Source organism: Schistocerca serialis, chromosome 2, assembly GCF_023864345.2.
Source record: "Schistocerca serialis cubense isolate TAMUIC-IGC-003099 chromosome 2, iqSchSeri2.2, whole genome shotgun sequence".
In the NCBI taxonomy this organism is placed as follows: domain Eukaryota; kingdom Metazoa; phylum Arthropoda; class Insecta; order Orthoptera; family Acrididae; genus Schistocerca; species Schistocerca serialis.
In genome coordinates this window covers 1,090,094,550-1,090,114,852 of record NC_064639.1, presented here as the reverse complement: position 1 = coordinate 1,090,114,852, position 20,303 = coordinate 1,090,094,550, and the positions used below count along the sequence as shown (strand labels likewise).

The following is a 20,303-nucleotide window of genomic DNA, read 5'->3' as shown; positions in this document are numbered from 1 at the left end:
CTTACCCATCTTCCATCAGATCGTCATCTCAATCTTTTATTTCTTAAAATCCAACAAAGAATTTCCTTGGTCCATCTTTCATCCATTCACCTGGTTACATGGTCCGCCCACCAACATTCACCACCCCTTAGTCCTGTAAGGGATGCCCTGGATCATGCGTGGCATCCATTTTCACTATGGACATAATTACATCTTCCAGCCAAACTTGTTAGCTATTGCGTCTTTCATTTTCTTTTTTTCTAGTAATTCACAACATGCGTCGCTCTCTGAACAGTTTTCACATTAAAAAATCTCGTGTCTAACAGTCATGTCTCGAAACTGCTAATAAACACTAATATGTATTTTAAGTACTTGAAGAACGTTATGATCTACCAGCAGGAGCTGTTGATAAAATTTCGTTATTGAGCAACCCGTTTCAATTCGTAGACCACCATCAGGTTCACTTAAAACATCATTTTATGATGGACGATATCATTTTTTACTACGCACATCAAAAAAAGTTTTGCATCACCCCGGTTCCCAGAACTCCTGAAGATAGACGTTGACTATGGATATTGTATCACAGACACAGTCCCTCTGATTGTTCAGAGATGTCACTAAACCCACCCACAGATGTAAACAACCACTATTAGACGGTGGGGTTCCGACAGCCGATCAGTTCCAGTCATTCCACCAAGAAGGAGGTACACGGCTCGTGTTGTCTGTAGTTCAACCATGCCTAGACAGTCAATACCGCGGTTCGACTGCGTCCGCATTTTTACTTAATGCCAGGAAGAGCTCTCAACAAGGCAAGTGGCCAGGCGTCTCGGAGTGAACCAAAGCGATGTTCTTCGGACATGGAGGAGAAACAGAGAGACAGGAACTGTCGATGACATGCCTCGCTCAGGCCGCCCAAGGGCTACTACTGCAGTGGATGACCGCTACCTACGGCTTATGGCTCGGAGGAACCCTGACACCAACGCCACCATGTTGCATAATGCTTTTCGTGCAGCCACAGGACGTCATGTTACGACGCAAACTGTGCGCAATAGGCTGCATGATGCGCAACTTCACTCCCGACGTCCATGGCGAGGTGCATCTTTGCGACCACGACACCATGCAGCGCGGTACAGATGGGCCCAATAACATGCCGAATGGACCGCTCAGGATAGGCATCACGTTCTCTTCACGGAGGAGTGTCGCCTATGCCTTCAATCAGACAATCGTCGGAGACGTGTTTGGAGGCAACCCGGCCAGGGTGAACGCCTTAGACACTCTGTCCAGCAAGTGCAGCAAGGTGGAGGTTCCCTGTTGTTCTGGGGTGACACATTATGTGGGGCCGACGTACGCAGCTGGTGGTCATGGGAGGCGCCGTAACGGCTGTACGATACGGGAATACCATCCTCCGACGGATAGTGCAACCATATCGGCAACAAATTGGGGAGGCATTCGTCTTCATGGACGACAATTCGCGCCTACATCGTGCACATATTGTGAATGACCTCCTTCAGGATAACGACATCGCTCGACTAGAGTGGCCAGCATGTTCTACAGACATGAACCCTATCGAACATGCATGGGATAGATTGAAAAGGGTTGTTTATGGACGACGTGACCCACCAACCACTCTGAGGGATCTACGCCGAATCGCCGTTAAGGAGTGAAACAATCTGGACCAACACTGCCTTGATGAACTTGTGGATAGTATGCCATGACGAATACAGGTATGTATCAATGCAAGAGGACGTACTACTGGGTATTTGGGGTTCCCGTGTGTGTAAAGCAATCTGGACCACCGCCTCTGAAGGTCTCGCTGTATGGTGGTACAACACGCAGTGTGTGGTTTTCATGAGCAATAAAAAGGGCGGGCATGATATTTATGTTGAAATCTACTCCAATTTTCTGTACAGGTTCCTGAACTCTCGGAACCGAGGCGAGGCAAAACTGTTTTTGGTGTGTGTATTTGACAACAGTGTCGAATTTATGGGTCTTATTATTTGACGCCATTGATTTTATCGCCTAGTGTCTTGCAGATGGTTTTATGAAACTGACGGTCGTATGTGGACCGAAACTGTTTGTTGAGTAAAGAAATTTTATCAGCAGCTCTTGCCGGTAATTCAAGAATTTCTTCACTGATAATATACTTTTCATTTCAGAAAGGCTGGTATCTTCGCTTTGGAAACGCTATTTAGTGTATCATAAACACTCTAGGCCATTTCACTCTTCTGTTTACTTCTTTTGTTGTCCATCCTGTCATTGTTTGCTACTGCCCCAAGTACAAAAACTCACCACCTGATTCTACGACTACATTGTTAATTTGTGCTCTTTTCTTTTCGAATTGTTGGTCATACGTTTATTTTAGTCTTATTGACTCTTCTACATGATTTCAAAATTTCTCTGACACATTATTTTACTTGTTTATCTGCAATGGAGGCGAACAATTTAGTATCATCAGCAAGACGAAGGTTGGTCGAGTGTTTTCTGTTAACCCGTACTCCTTTATTTTTCCTCTTTTAAAGATTTGTCTTGGGCTGCCGACAACTGGGTTGGTGATGTGTAATCTCTCTGTTTCTCTTCTCTAATTCTGAATTTCTCGCCATCGTGACGAAGTCTAGAAAACTTTAACATTGACGTATAAAGGGTGATTTTTGATAAATCGCAGTGATCTCCGCTGTTTTATTGCAAAGAAGAGTGCAACAAAAACCTACCGGATTGCGTCACAGATAAATGAGTTTAAGCTTCGGAACTGCGGTGTTACCAGTAAATGATCTACATTTTGTTTACTAAAAAATGCCTGTGAACAAATCGCGCTGTACAAGAGTGGAATAGTGAAAGTGATTCGATGCAGGGGGCAGGGGATTGTCGAGATTGGGCAGTGAATCAATAGATACCGTGTCGCCTCACCGGGTGACTCACATTTCTAGTTGCACTTTGCGGCAGGGAATGTTGGTCTCTTACTGTTCATTAAACAATCTGTCCACCTGCCTGGATAGGCTTCAGGTTGTCTGCCCCTTCACTTTGCGATCGTAGATACGGGTTTAGCCGACAAAAGCAGCATTGACGGAAATTCGACTAAATACCTACCACGCAAGGGCCACGTAACTGCAGTCCATGGGTAGTCGTTGAAAGTTAGTTAAACTACCGAGCGCTCGGGATTCTTGCACAAACCGTATGAAAAAAGGTCAAAAATTTTCTTTTAGTTGGTTTATCGTCTTTAAAGCAAGGAAAATGGCAATCAAGTCCATATTTAATATCCCGACATCAATTATGCAATGTAACTCACTGTCTGTGTAACAAGTTCACACCCAACAGCAGCCAGAATACATTTAGTCCGACCTAATACACTCCTGGAAATGGAAAAAAGAACACATTGACACCGGTGTGTCAGACCCACCATACTTGCTCCGGACACTGCGGGAGGGCTGTACAAGCAATGATCACACGCACGGCACAGCGGACACACCAGGAACTGCGGTGTTGGCCATCGAATGGCGCTAGCTGCGCAGCATTTGTGCACCGCCGCCATCAGTGTCAGCCAGTTTGCCGTGGCATACGGAGCTCCATCGCAGTCTTTAACACTGGTAGCATGCCGCGACAGCATGGACGTGAACCGTATGTGCAGTTGACGGACTTTGAGCGAGGGCGTATAGTGGGCATGCGGGAGGCCGGCTGGACGTACCGCCGAATTGCTCAACACGTGGGGCGTGAGGTCTCCACAGTACATCGATGTTGTCGCCAGTGGTCGGCGGAAGGTGCACGTGCCAGTCGACCTGGGACCGGACCACAGCGACGCACGGATGCACGCCAAGACAGTAGGATCCTACGCAGTGCCGTAGGGGTCCGCACCGCCACTTCCCAGCAAATTAGGGACACTGTTGCTCCTGGGGTATCGGCGAGGACCATTCGCAACCGTCTCCATGAAGCTGGGCTACGGTCCCGCACACCGTTAGGCCGTCTTCCGCTCACGCCCCAACATCGTGCAGCCCGCCTCCAGTGGTGCCGCGACAGGCGTGAATGGAGGGACGAATGGAGACGTGTCGTCTTCAGCGATGAGATTCGCTTCTGCCTTGGTGCCAATGAGGGTCGTATGCGTGTTTGGCGCCGTGCAGGTGAGCGCCACAATCAGGACTGCATACGACCGAGGCACACAGGGCCAACACCCGGCATCATGGTGTGGGGAGCGATCTCCTACACTGGCCGTACACCACTGGTGATCGTCGAGGGGACACTGAATAGTGCACGGTACATCCAAACCGTCATCGAACCCATCGTTCTACCATTCCTAGACCGGCAAGGGAACTTGCTGTTCCAACAGGACAATGCATGTCCGCATGTATCCCGTGCCACCCAACGTGCTCTAGAAGGTGTAAGTCAACTACCCTGGCCAGCAAGATCTCCGGATCTGTCTCCCATTGAGCATGTTTGGGACTGGATGAAGCGTCGTCTCACGCGGTCTGCACGTCCAGCACGAACGCTGGTCCAACTGAGGCGCCAGGTGGAAATGGCATGGCAAGCCGTTCCACAGGACTACATCCAGCATCTCTACGATCGTCTCCATGGGAGAATAGCAGCCTGCATTGCTGCGAAAGGTGGATATACACTGTACTAGTGCCGACATTGTGCATGCTCTGTTGCCTGTGTCTATGTGCCTGTGGTTCTGTCAGTGTGATCATGTGATGTATCTGACCCCAGGAATGTGTCAATAAAGTTTCCCCTTCCTGGGACAATGAATTCACGGTGTTCTTATTTCAATTTCCAGGAGTGTATTTTAAACTTCTTAATCAGTCACTGACCCACGACTTCTTGCGAGTTAAAACACTCAGTCGTTCAGTAGGCTTCTTGTACAGACGCTCTTGCCATAATGTCTCGTAATCTGCACGAAACACGCCACGCGGAGTTTATGTACGACATGAAATGTTCACATGCGAATATCTCCTCAAATAACCCACTTTCAAGGCCCTAACTTTCACAAAATACTCACTGCTGCAGTCGCTTTTCGTCAACGACACGAGAGAAGATCAAGCGCACAAATTTCTTCATTTGGGTTCAAATTTGGTCCGCGAGGTTTAACATAGATATTTAACAGAAGACGGCCCCCGAGCGATTATCTTGACTCAAAGAGCGGACGCACAAAGCCCTACTCGAACGCGCGGGAAATGCTGAATTCCTATTGGCTAGCATGTTAAAGCAGCCAATCAGATCGTCTGGAGCACTTCTATACTCGCGGTATCTCTAATGTCAGCCAGTCAGATCACCACAATAAATTTAAACTACAAAATTCCGTAATTCCGAAACTAAATAAAATTTCCTGTCCATAAAATAAACTGCTAATAAATTTGAGACTTGAAACCCCTTCTGGCTGCCTTTTACAAAATAATGCTCACTCGGCAATACGTCAGAAATTCCCATATTGTACAAGAACTTTCTCAAGCATATATTTACATATTTTTAACGCAATATCACATTCCAATTTTACGGCCCTCCATTCACACTCTGTCTCTCCAAAACACTCACACAACCGCTATAAGACTTAACAGTTTATTTTTATATAGTTTTTTGATGTTTCTATATTTGATGATAATGTTTTGTTGGGATGACATGAAGAATAAATAAACTCTTCATTGTTATATCACTGATTTATGCTTGTTGTTTTGATAATAATAAGATGAAGTTACCTCAGACAACCAGAACACGATGAAATAATAATTGTCCAAAGCACTTTTAATTACGTCAGAAATTTGTGGTAATGAAACTAGAGAAAATTCCAGATAATTATTAATTTTATGAACCTGCGCTCTTGATTGTAGTTTCAATTGATGCTATAGATGAATACATTACAGCCCCTAATCCCGTTTCACAATGCCAGTACACTTATTATGTGTTTTTAGGTAAAATTTTTATCTCCGAAAGTACTGAAGTTATTGATTTGAAATTTTAACGGTGTGGTTGTGTTATCCATAGAATTTGGTATACTAAGTATGACAAGGATCAATTAATATTTAATAGTACTTATTCAGATTCATAGAGAGTATGTGTAACTTATTACAAGCACCCCAAGACAAGTAGACACCTCGCTCGGCCTAGTAGCCAGCGTTACGTGTGTAAAAAATAAAATAAAATAAAAGTTCAAATGTCTCTGAGCACTATGGGACTTAACATCTGAGGTCATCAGTCCCATAGAACTTAGAACTACACTACTGGTCATTAAAATTGCTACACCAAGAAGAAATGCAGTTAATAAACGGGTATTCATTGGACAAGCATATTATACTAGTACTGGCATGTGATTACGTTTTCACGCAATTTGGGTGCATAGATCCTGAGAAATCAGTACCCAGAACAACTACCTCTGGCCGTAATAACGGCGTTCATACGCCTGGGCATAGAGTCAAACAGAGCTTGGATGGCTTGTACAGGTACAGCTGCCCATGTAGCTGCACACGAGTTTATCAAGAGTAGTGATTGGCGTATTGTGACGAGCCAGTTGCTCGGACACCATTGACAAGACGTTTTCAGTTGGTGAGAGATCTGGGTCGTACCACATCTGAAATGTAACGTCCACTGTTCAAAGTGCCGTCAGTGCGAACAAGAGGTGACCGAGACGTGTAACCAATGGCACCCCATACCATCACGCCGGGTGATACGCCAGTATGGTGGCGACGAATACACGCTTCCAATGTGCGTTCACCGCGATGTCGACAAACACGGATGCGACCATTATGATGCTGTAAACAGAACCTGGATTCATAAAAAAAAATGACGTTTTGCTATTCGTGCACCCAGGTTCGTCGTTGAGTACACCATCGCAGGCGCTCCTGTCTGTGATGCAGCGTCAAGGGTAACAGCAGCCATGGTCTCCGAACTGATAGTCCATGCTGCTGCAAACGTCGTCGAACTCTTCGTGCAGATGGCAAACGTCCCCATCTACGGACTCAGCGATGGAGACGTGGCTGCACGATCTGTTACAGCCATGCGGATAAGATGTCTGTCATCTCGACTGCTAGTGATACGAGGCCGTTGGGATCCAGCACGGCGTTCCGTATTAACCTCCTGAACCCACCGATTCTATATTCTGCTAACAGTCATTGGATCTCGACTAATGCGAGCAGCAATGTCGCGATACGATAAACCGCAATCGCGATAGGCTGCAATCCGACCTTTAGCAAAGTCGGAAACGTGATGGTACGCATTCCTGCTCCTTACACGAGGCATCACAACACCGTTTCACCAGGCAACGGCGATCAAGTGCTGTTCGTGTATGAGAAATCAGTTGGAAACTTTCCTCATGTCAGGACGTTGTAGGTGTCGCCACCGGCGCCAACCTTGTGTGAATGCTCTGAAAAGCTAGTCGTTTGCATAAGCATCTTCTTTCTGCTGGTTAAATTTCGCGTCTGTAGCACGTCATCTTCGTGGTGTAGCAATTTCAATAGCCAGTAGTGTATTATGTGTTTTAGGTAAAATTTATATCTCCGAAAGTACTGAAGTTATTGATTTGAAATTTAACGGTGTGGTTGTGTTATCCATAGAATTTGGTATACTAAGGGAAAAAGGAATACAAACGTCTCAAAAGTGATATCGACAGGAACTGCAAAATGGCTAAGCAAGGATGGCTAGAGGATAAATGTAAGTATGTAGAGGCTATCTCACTAGGGGTAAGATAGATACTGCCTACAGGAAAATTAAAGAGACCTTTGAAGAAAAGAGAACCACTTGTATGAATATCAAGAGCTCAGATGGAAACCCAGTTCTAAGCAAAGAAGGGGAAGCAGAAAGGTGGAAGGCGTATATAGAGGATCTATACAAGGGCGATGTACTTGCAGACAATATTACGGAAATGGAAGAGGATGTAGATGAAGATGCAATGGGAGATATGATACTGTGTCAAGAGTTCGACAGAGCACTGAAAGACCAGAGTCGAAACAAGGCCCCTGGAGTAGACAACATTCCATTAGAACTACTGACGTCCTTGGGGGAGCCAGTCCTGACAAAACTCTACCATCTGGCGAGCAAGATGTATGAGACAGGCGAAATACCCTCCGACTTCAAGAAGAATATAATAATGCCAATCCCAAAGAAAGCAGGTGTTGACAGATGTGAAAATTACCGAACTATCAGTGTAATAAGTCACGGCTGCAAAATACTAACGCGAATTCTTTACAGACGAATGGAAAAACTAGTAGAAGCCGACCTCTGGGAAGATCAGTTTGGATTTCGTAGAAATATTGGAACACGTGAGGCAATACTGACCCTACGGCTTACGTTAGAAGCTAGATTAAGGAGAGGCAAACCTACGTTTCTAGCATTTGTATGTTGACTGGAATACTCTCTTTCAAATTCTGAAGGTGGCAGGGGTAAAATACAGGGAGCGAAAGGCTATTTACAATTTGTACAGAAAGAAGATGGCAGTTATAAGAGTCGAGGGACATGAAAGGGAAGCAGTGGTTGGAAAGGGAGTGAGACAGGGTTGTATTCCCTCCACGATGTTATTCAATCTGTATATTGAGCAAGCAGTGAAGGAAACAATAGAAAAATTCGGATTAGGTATTAAAATCCATGGAGAAGAAATAAAAACTTTGAGGTTTGCAGATGACATTGTAATTCTGTCAGAGACAGCAAAAGGACTTGGAAGAGCAGTTGAACGGAATGGATGGTGTCTTGAAAGGAGGATATAAGATGAACATCAACAAAAGCAAAACGAAGGTAATGGAATGTAGTCGAATTACGTCGGGTGATGCTGCGGGAATTAGATTAGGAAATGAGACACTTAAAGTAGTAACGGAGTTTTGCTATTTGGGGAGCAAAATAACTGATGATGGCCGAAGTAGAGAGGATATAAAATGTAGACTGGCAATGGCAAGGAAAGCGTTTCTGAAGAAGAGAAATTTGTTAACATCGAGTATAGAGTTAAGTGTCAGGAAGTCATTTTTGAAAGTATTTGTACGGAGTGTAGCCATATATGGAAGTGAAACATGGACGATAAATAGTTTGGACAAGAAGAGAATGGAAGCTATCGAAATGTGGTGCTACAGAAGAATGCTGAAGGTTAGATGGGTAGATCACATAACTAATGAGGAGGTGTTGAATAGGATTGGGGAGAAGAGAGGTTTGTGGCACAACTTGATAAGAAGAAGGGATCGGTTGGTAGGACATGTTCTGAGGCATCAAGGGATCACCAATTTAGTATTGGAGGGCAGCGTGGAGGGTAAAAATCGTAGAGGGAGACCAAGAGATGAATACACCAAGCAGATTCAGAAGGATGTAGGTTGCAGTAGGTACTGGGAGATGAAGAAGCTTGCACAGGATAGAGTAGCATGGAGAGCTGCATCAAACCAGTCTCAGGACTGAAGACCACAACAACAACAAGTATGACAAGGATCAATTAATACTTAATTAGTCTTATTCATATTCATGGAGAGTTTGTGTAACTTATTACAAGCAGCGTAAGACAAGTAGACGCCTCGCTCGGCCCAGTAGTCAGCATCAGCTGTGCCACCGTGAGAGAGAAAATCTGCTCTTCTCCCGGTTCCGCGGCAAGCTACACTTTCAATGCAAGATGACAACATGTAATAATTTGCTGCGTTACAACTTGGTCGATTGTCCTGTCTGGGTACTCCGTCACCCAGCCGAAAGGATGCTCGAAACACTGCCACGGATGCGGCCGGTGGGACCAATATTACGCTATGGAGGACATTCACCTGTACTTCCATCAGAAATGTGGCAGTAATAGAAGGTATCATAATACCTACGACCACGTGTACGTTTAGCGTACCACTTGCATCCTTTCATGCTTGATGGCTTCGCCCAAAGGTGATGGCATATTCCAGCACGATAACTGTCTGTGTCACAAGGCCAGAATCACGCTACTGCTGTTTGAAGAGCATGATACATACCTCGTGTTAATGTCGCGGCCACCAAATTCACACAGTGTGTACCATTCCTGTTAGGACTGTGGTTATGAAAAATAAAAGTCACGGATTACATTCTCAAAATCAACTTATCTGATCCCTATGGAATATATCAGCGGCGCTACCGAGCGGCAGGTTCGAGCCCACAAAGCACCGGCCCTTAATTTACGGAAATTACGTGACCTGGGCGTAGATATCTGTACCACATACCGGAAATCTACCAGGGACTTCTCGGACCAATTTCAAAAAGAATCGCTGCTGTGTTTCGTTTCAGAGGAGGAGCAACACGTTATTAAGCAGGTTGTCGTAACGTAATGGCATATCATGTGAACTGGGTGTAAACCTATCTCAAAATCTGTTTCCCATGAAACGGTAGTTCATGAACATTGATTGTTCGAAAATTTTGATCACGACTTGAAAATAGACCACTGCGCTGCAGCGATTTCCAAAGCCACTTTGTCCCTTAGCCTGACTGAATCGTAATGACTTCTCTGTGCGTTAGGTAATGGTTTTGGTTTTTATCTTGTACATTACAGTTAGGCAGATAATAACTCTACACTTTTTTTGACATGTTTATCTCAATTTTAGTGAGGGATTGTTTCGTTTAAGAGGAATTGTCTTCTTTTGTAAACCACTGCAAAATATTTTAAAATTTCGTAATGTTATGGACAACATCGTAAGCCCCAAAACACACACTGTTATGTACAACAGGACTGAAATAACGCCGCTTATTCGCTGTTAATATTGTAAAGAGCTTACCTCGCTGTGGTTGTTGTTGTTGTGGTCTTCAGTCCTGAGACTGGTTTGATGCGGCTCTCCATGCTACTCTATCCTGTGCAAGCTTCTTCATCTCCCAGTACCTACTGCAACCTTCATCCTTCTGAATCTGCTCAGTGTATTCATCTCTTGGTCTCCCTCTACGATTATTACCCTCCACGCGCCCTCAAATACTAAATTGGTGACCCCTTGGTGCCTCAGAATATGTCCTACCAACCTTCTAGTCAAGTTGTGCCACAAACTCCTCTTCTCCCCAATTCTATTCATTACTTCCTCATTAGATATGTGGTCTACCCACCTAATCTTGAGCATTCTTCTGTAGCACCACATTTTGAAAGCTTCTGTTATCGTCTTGTCCAAACTATTTATCGTCCATGTTTCACTTCCATACATGTCTACACTCCATACAAATACTTTCAGAAACGACTTCCTGACACTTAAATCTATGCACGATGTTAACAAATTTTTCTTCTTCAGAAACGCTTTCCTTGCCATTGCGAGTCTACATTTTATATCCTCTCTACTTCGACCATCATCAGTTACATTGCTCTCCAAATAGCAAAACTTCTTTACTACTTTAAGTGTCTCATTCCCTAATCTAATTCCCTCAGCATCACCCGTTACAGTTACGCAGATAATAAGTCTACACTTTTCATGCCAAGTTTATCTCAGTTTTTGTGAGGGATTGTTTCATTTAAGGGGAATTATCTTCTTTTGCAGACCACTGTAAATTATTTTAGCAGTTCATAATGTAATGGACAACAGAACTGAAATAACGCCTCCTATTCTCTGTCAATATTGTAAAGAGCTTACCTCGATTTGGTTACTGATCGATGAAATGTACGACTTGAGTTGTACCAAAGTCATCAACGCCTGGAATTTTCGTTTATACGTTTCCCATTTGCGTTTACTCTTTTAATCTTATAAATAATTTTTAAGGGCGGAGCCTATTTAGTAACTACTATCTATCACTGAAATCATAAATCACACTGCGTAAATTGCTATTAATACCCAGTGTGCACCATTTCCGTTAGGACTGTGGCTATGAAAAATAGAAGTCCTGGATTATTTTCACAGAATGACTGTATTTATTCGAAACAGTCTTCTTCTGAATCAGCACACAGCTAAAATCGTTTTAAAAGTGTTTTGAAACAGTCGCTGTAGTCCTTTTGTTGAATTGCATTCTATACTGTAGCACAATTTTCTCGCATCTCTTTAATTGCGCCTTGACGGTGTCCTTTCACTTCCAACTTTAATTCAGGGAACAGTCAGGAATCGGCTTGGGCAAAATCCGACGAATACAGCACGTGATCTAAGCCGGCGATCCATCTGCTGGCCAAAACTCGTGAACGGCCTTCGCTTTGTGGGCTGAGACATTGTCATGGAGGACCAACCAGGGATCTGCATCTCGATATTCGTGTCGAATTCGACGAATTCTCGCCCACAAACGGTGGAGGACTCAAAAAACTTGAAGTTGCCTCGCTGCTCCACCATCATTTTCAGACGAGTGTCACACACATACTGTTACGTTCGCACCCAGGACGGCTGCTAACACTTTGACCTTCTACATGGCTGATTCTGAAACTTCAAGGATTCTAACGTCGCTACTCACCATGAGATAGCAATGCAGTCTGTAATTTCGCATAAGCAGTCCTAACGGAACTGGACACACCGGGTAATTTCAACTTTCATGTTTCTTGTGTTTAATTTCGTTTGGGACTGTAAAACAGAATCACAGAACAGTATGTTATGTAATTGTTGTAACTGATAATGGATATACGGAAAAGGTGTTTTATGTTGTTAAGACAGTGTGTGAGTTATAAACAAAACTGTATTGTGTATCGCAAAGTTTGTGTCTAATGTAAACCAGATTTCGTACTTCAGAAAGAAGTGTTTTATTTAATGTTCAAACGAAACATTTATACTGATTTATACATAATGATAGCTCACAATTTGTGATTTATTGTTCTCCTAGGATTCTAGCTACGTAACACTTGACATAGCCAACAAGGTATATCTGAAACCAGGTTTCAATATTAAAGATGAGTTCAATCAGTCCTCAATCAATTTCATGGCTGGTTTGGAAGAAGTGGATTTTTCAAATGAAGACGAGGCCAGAAAAATAATAAACGGCTGGGTGGAAGAAGCGACACACCAAAAGATAAAGGATATGATTCCAAAAGGTAAGAATGAATTACATGGCGCTTCAAATTCCTGTGATGCGCAATAGATTGTTAATCCATTTGTTGTACAAACAGCAGAGAAGTTTATTACTCCTTGCCAGAAAATGACATCAAATTTCATTATTTACGTTATGATAATGTTTTGTAACGCTCTAACAATATATTACACTGCTATGCGTTTCATAAGATACTTCATTAAATCTAAGTGCACAAGACAGAAACGATATACAAAAAAATTGTCTACGAATTATCGGAGGCCGCTGAAAGTACAGCTGGCCATATGTGGATATCAAAAAGAGGAATTTTTTAAAATGTTTATATTAGATTCTCTTCCATTCACTGAGGATGTCGAATGTGATCCCGTTATGTATCAGATATGGGTGGAATATTGCCACCATGTGTTGCCCTCAGTGAGCATTAATGTTGCTTCGCGGCGTATATTTTCAACATAACTTTGCTGCTCAGTCATTTTGACACTGGCCATCCATGCTATGCATGATTACGTGTCACAAAAAAGGTATAAAAATCTGGATTTCAGTGCAAAGTTGTCTTAGATGCTACTCTGTACTTAATAAAAGAGAAAAATTAACTAACTACCTTTATTGTTCACAACACTTCCCTCACATATCTGAGGTCCACACTTGTGTGAATGTGTGTGAAATCTTATAGGACTCAACTGCTAAAGTCATCAGTCCCTAGGCTTACGCACTATTTAACCTAAATTGTTGTTGTTGTTGTGGTCTTCAGTCCTGAGACTGGTTTGATGCAGCTCTCCATGCTACTCTATCCTGTGCAAGCTTTTTCATCTCCCAGTACCTACTGCAACCTACATCCTTCTGAATCTGCTTAGTGTATTCATCTCTTGGTCTCCCTCTACGATTTTTACCCTCCACGCAGCCCTCCATTACTAAATTGGTGATCCCTTGATGCCTCAGAACATGTCCTACCAACCGATCCCTTCTTCTCGTCAAGTTGTGCCACAAACTTCTCTTCTCCCCAATCCTATTCAATACTTCCTCATTAGTTATGTGATCTACCCATCTAATCTTCAGCATTCTTCTGTAGCACCACGTTTCGAAAGCTTCTATTCTCTTCTTGTCCAAACTATTTATCGTCCATGTTTCACTTCCATACATGGCTACACTCCATACAAATACTTTCAGAAATGACTTCCTGACACTTAAATCTATACTCGATGTTAACAAATTTCTCTTCTTCAGAAACGCTTTCCTTGCCATTGCCAGTCTACATTTAATATCCTCTCTACTTCGTCCATCATCAGTTACATTGCTCCCCAAATAGCAAAACTCCTTTACTACTTTAAGTGTCACATTTCCTAATCTAATTCCCTCAGCATCACCCGACCTAATTCTTAATTCGACTTCATTCCATTATCCTCGTTTTGCTTTTGTTGATGTTCATCTTATATCATTCAAGACACCATCCATTCAGTTCAACTGCTCTTCCAAGTCCTTTGCTGTCTCTGACAGAATTACAATGTCATCGGCGAACCTCAAAGTTTTTATTTCTTCTCCATGAATTTTAATACCTACTCCGAATTTTTCTTTTGTTTCCTTTACTGCTTGCTCAATATAAAGATTGAACAACATCGGGGAGAGGCTACAACCCTGTCTTACTCCCTTCCCAACCACTGCTTCCCTTTCATGTCCCTCGACTCTTATAACTGCCATCTGGTTTCTGTACAAATTGTAAGTAGCCTTTCGCTCCCTGTATTTTACCCCTGCCACCTTTAGAATTTGAAAGAGAGTATTCCAGTCAACATTGTCAAAAGCTTTCTCCAAGTCTACAAATGCTAGAAACGTAGGTTTGCCTTTCCTTAATCTTTCTTCTAAGATAAGTCGTAAGGTCAGTATTGCCTCACGTGTTCCAGTGTTTCTACGGAATCCAAACTGATCTTCCCCGAGGTTGGCTTCTACTAGTTTTTCCATTCGTCTGTAAAGAATTCGTGTTAGTATTTTGCAGCTGTGACTTATTAAACTGATAGTTCGGTAATTTTCAAATATGTCAACACCTGCTTTCTTTGGGATTGGGATTATTATATTCTTCTTGAATTCTGAGGCTATTTCGCCTGTTTCATACATCTTGCTCACCAGATGGTAGAGTTTTGTCAGGATTGGCTCTCCCAAGGCCGTCAGTAGTTCCAATGGAATGTTGTCTACTCCGGGGGCCTTGTTTCGACTGAGGTCTTTCAGTGCTCTGTCAAACTCTTCACGCAGTATCATATCTCCCATTTCATCTTCATCTACATCCTCTTCCATTTCCATAATATTGTCCTCAAGTACATCGCCCCTGTATAGACCCTCTATATACTCCTTTCACCTTTCTGCTTTCCCTTCTTTGCTTAGAACTGGGTTTCCATCTGAGGTTTTGATATTCAATCAAGTCGTTCTCTTATCTCCAAAGGTCTCTTTAATTTTCCTGTAGGCAGTATCTATCTTACCCCTAGTGAGATAAGCCTCTACATCCTTACATTTCTCCTCTAGCCATCCCTGCTTAGCCATTTTACACTTCCTGTCGATCTCATTTTTGAGACGTTTGTATTCCTTTTTGCCTGCTTCATTTACTGCATTTTTATATTTTCTCCTTTCATCAATTAAATTCAATATTTCTTCTGTTACCCAAGGATTTCTACTAGCCCTCGTCTTTTTACCTACTTGATCCTCTGCTGCCTTCGTTACTTCATAGCCAAGATGGCCGCCGAGTAAGTGACGCCAGAAACCATTTCCAGAAAGTTAAGTGATTTAGACAGGAATATAATTTAGTTTAACGCCGACAACAAATTAAATACGTGCATTAGTGTATCGTTTAGTCTTGCCATTAAAGGTTTGACTTTTCTCTGCGTATTTTTTCAGAAAACACGAAAAGATCGTAACTTCGCGAAGTCGCGCATAGACTTAAATTTTGTAAACGTGTTTGTTTCTTGTTTCACGGTAATCTAACTAGTTTCTCGGTAACAAATAAGTAAACTACCGTAAATAGCGTATAACTTCATTGTTTTAATACAGATTTCAGATAAACAGCGTAACTTTATATCAGAAACTTGCCTATATACATTTGTTTATAGGCCTAATTCTCGTAACGTTTTTGGAGAATCAAAGTTAAATTATCTCGTTTAATTGTCCTTTTTTTCATTCCATCGAGTGAAATATATAATAAATAGCGTATACCTTCATTGTTTTAATACAGATCTCAGAAAAACAGCGGAATTTTAAATCAGAAACTTGCTTATATACATATGTGAATAGGCTTTATTCTTGTAACGTCTTTTTTGATTCTCGGTATTTTAATTGATTTATTCTAGCTAAAGTATTATTTTTGCCATGAGTGAGAAGTGCCTGACTTGCCGTAGAATTGTTAGTTCCGGGGTTTGGTGTGATGGATGTAGTAGTTTTTTTCACTGGGGGGACTGCAGTGGCGTGGGTGTTGGGAAAGTGGATCAGGCTCATCAGTGGTTATGTAGGATTTGCAGCAGAGATAGGAAGATAGTGGAACAGGAGGGGAAAATTGCTGCCCTTCAGGCTGAGCTAGATCAGGCTAGGGAAGATGTGGACAGGTTAAGGAGGGAGAAGGGCAAAGAGAGGTGGGAAGTGGCAACAGGTAGCAGAAGGAACAGGCCTAGAACTAAGTCTGACAGTTTTGTGGTGAATGTCGAAAATAAGTTTGACCTGTTGCTTCAGTTAGAAACTGATGAGCCTCAAGCAGAGGTAGGTGTAGACAGGACACAACAAACTTTCAATAGGAAATTGAAAAAGAATGTAGGAAAGTCATCGAAAAGGAAGAAAGTTTTGTTGTTAGGCAGTTCTCATGCCAGAGGTGTAGGCCAACTTCTGCAGGAGGAATTAGGACCAGAATATCAGGTCACAAATTTTTTCAAACCAAGTGCTAGTCTGGATCAGGTGACAGAGGATTTAGGTTCACTCTGTAAAGGATTTACCAGGGAAGACACCGTGGTTATTGTGGGAGGGCCAGGGAACAGCATCGACAGAGATCCTGGGTACAGTATAGAGTGTGACCTGGTAAAGATTGCGTCGGCATCGAGACACACCAATGTTGAATTTGTATCTGTCCTGAGACGCCATGACCGGCCTCATTTGAACTCTTCTGTTGGGAGAGTTAATTTGGAGTTGGAACAGCTGCTTGGGTCGGGTGCGGGGGTCATATTGGTGTGGTTCCTGTTGATTATCTCAGTAGGTGGGACTATACCAGGCATGGCCTACATCTCAACAGGAAAGGGAAGGGGAAACTGGCTGGGGTAATAGCAGGAAATTTAAGGGAGGGAGGCACTGCCATGAATGGTAAAATACCATTGGTTACAGGTGTTGGAGCAGCACCTTTTTTAGGATAGGTAAGACAGAAAGATGTCAAGTTCTACGAGAGGTCAGGATTGAAACAAATCTTCAGTTTAGGAAAGAAATTAAACAGCACAATTCTAGCACATTTGATCACCAATCACAGCTATCAATTATAAATTTTCACCAATCACCAGAAATTTTATCTCCGCCAAGTTATATCTCAGTCCTAGGTAATTGCATTGATGAATTAAAGTCACCCAACCCAGTTGACATAATCTGCCTCTCTGAACACCATGTGACCACTGGTATAGGAACTAGGCCTAAGCACAATGAGAAACTCAGACAGGAGAGTACTGCAAATGTTAGAATAAGGAAAGGTTCTCATAAAAGTATAATTAAAAATAATGTAAGTATATTTCATCAAAATATTGGGAGTTTAAAGAATAAAGTAGATGAGCTTCTGGTTTGTTTAGAAGATTTAGAAGCTGAGAATGAAATAGATATACTATGCCTGTCTGAGCATCACATTGTTACTGATATGGATAAGGTAAATGTAAGTGGATATAAGCTCTCTGCACATGTAATGAGAGAAAATATGGAGAAAGGAGGAGTTGCCATATATGTCAAAAGTTATCATTGTGCAAAAAGTATAGAAACAAAAAAGTTTTGTGTAGAGAAACATATAGAAGCATATGCCTGTGAGCTTAAATTAAATAAAGGCACATTTATAATTGTAACTGTATATAGGTCCCCATCAGGAAATTTTCATCTATTTCTGAAAAATTTCGACTCCTTGTTGTGCTATCTGTCAGACAGGGGGAAGCAAATTATTATTTGTGGGGACTTCAATGTAGATTCTCTGAAAGAGGGTAATAGGAAAAAATGACCTTGAAGTATTACTCGGTTCTTTCAATTAGACACCTGTTATTGATTTTCCTACTCGGGTGGTAAAGGATAGCAGCTCACTGATAGATAACTTCTTTATAGACCAAGATAAGTTTAACCAGATAAATGCTCAGCCTGTTGAGAATGGTCTTTCTGATCATGGTGCACAGCTAGTTACAATATATGACATAGCTCCATTCAGCAATACTAAACAGTCCTCCAAAGTAGTACATTCAGTCAACGATTTAACAATTGCAAATTTCAGGGAAAGCCTACAGCAGTTAGACTGGGATGAGGTGTACCGTGAACCTGATGCCAATTTAAAATATAATTTATTTCATGACATTTTTGTAAATGCATTTGAAAACTGCTTCCCCAAGAAAATAGTTAAATATACTCGTAAGAAACCTTGTAACAAACCATGGCTTACTAAGGGTATAAAAATATCTTGTAACCGGAAAAGGGAAATGTATCTGACAGCAAGAAAAAGTAGTGACCCAGAAACTATCAAAAATTATAAAAACTACTGTGTTATATTAAGAAAAGTTATTAAAAAATCCAGGAGTATGTGTATCATGTCTGAAATCAGCAATTCTGATAATAAAATTAAAACAAAAAAAAAATGGTTCAAATGGCTCTGATCACTATGGGACTCAACTGCTGTTGTCATAAGTCCCCTAGAACTTAGAACTACTTAAACCTAACTAACCTAAGGACAGCACACAACACCCAGCCATCACAAGGCAGAGAAAATCCCTGATCCCGAAAATTAAAACAATTTGGAATATTATTAAAAGAGAAACAGGTCAACCAAGAGCAGAGGAAGACAGTATCACCATCAAATTGAATGAAAACTTTACGAACAAAAAGTCAGAAGTTGAAAATATTTTTAATAATCATTTTCTAAATGTTGTGGATATAGTAGGATCCAGGTGTTCATTAGAAGATGCTAGGCTGTTAATGGAAGAGGCCATACCTATGCAATTTGATACAATTGAAATCTCACCCACTTCTCCCTCTGAAATTAGGAAAATAATAAACTTGCTTAAAAGCAAAAACTCACATGGAATTGATGGCATTTCCAGCAAAATACTAAAAGCTTGTTCTCAACAGATAAGTAAGATTCTCAGCCACCTGTGTAATAGCTCTCTGGAACAGGGCATTTTCCCTGATAGACTGAAATATGCTATTGTTATACCTTTGCATAAAAAGGGGGATAGATCTGATGTCAACAATTACCATTCAATCTCCCTTCTAACAGGTTTATCCAAAATTTTTGAGAAAGTAATGTATTCAAGAGTAGCTTCACATATCTGTAGAAATGAAGTACTAACAAAATGTCAGTTTGGTTTCCAGAAAGGTTTTTCAACAGAAAATGCCATATATGCTTTCACCAGTCAAATTTTGAATGATCTGAATAACCGAACACCACCCATTGGGATTTTTTGTGATCTCTCAAAGGCTTTTGATTGTGTAAATCATGAAATTCTGCTAGACAAGCTCAAGTATTGTGGCATGAGTGGGATAGTGCACAAATGGTTTAATTCGTACCTAACTGGAAGAGTGCAGAAAGTTGAAATAAGTAGTTCTTGTAACATGCAAAGATCAGCACATTCCTCAAACTGGGGAACTATCAAGAATGGGGTTCCACAAGGGTCAGTCTTGGGTCCTTTGTTGTTCTTATTATATATTAATGACTTGCCATTCTATATTCATGAAGAGGCAAAGTTAGTTCTCTTTGCTGATGATACAAGTATAGTAATCACACCTGAGAAACAAGAATTAACTGAGGAAATTGTCAATACTGTCTTTCAGAAAATTACTAAGTGGTTCCTTGTAAATGGACTCTCACTGAATTTTGAGAAGACACAGTACATACAGTTCCGTACAGTAAATGGTATGACGCCATTAATAAATATAGACCTTAATCAGAAGCATATAGCTAAGGTAGAATATTCCAAATTTTTAGGTATGTCCATTGATGAGAGATTAAATTGGAAGAAACACATTGATGATCTGCTGAAACGTTTGAGTTCAGCTACTTATGCAATAAGGGTCATTGCAAATTTTGGTGATAAACATCTTAGTAAATTAGCTTACTACGCCTATTTTCACTCATTGCTTTCATATGGCATCGTATTTTGGGGTAATTCATCACTGAGGAATAAAGTATTTATTGCACAAAAGCGTGTAATCAGAATAATAGCTGGAGTCCACCCAAGATCATCCTGCAGACATTTATTTAAGGATCTAGGGATATT

At 41.7% G+C, this 20,303-nt stretch overlaps 1 protein-coding gene across 2 annotated transcripts in view; it reads left to right on the top strand.

The window, feature by feature from the left end:
• The window catches only part of LOC126458541 (leukocyte elastase inhibitor-like), a 221,524-nt gene that overhangs the window by 102,600 nt on the left and 98,621 nt on the right, over positions 1–20,303 (top strand). For both annotated transcript variants that reach the window (XM_050095658.1, XM_050095657.1), the window contains exon 4: positions 12,637–12,844. In XM_050095658.1, the coding sequence (XP_049951615.1) occupies positions 12,637–12,844 (208 nt within the window). The remainder of the gene's footprint in view (positions 1–12,636; positions 12,845–20,303) is intronic.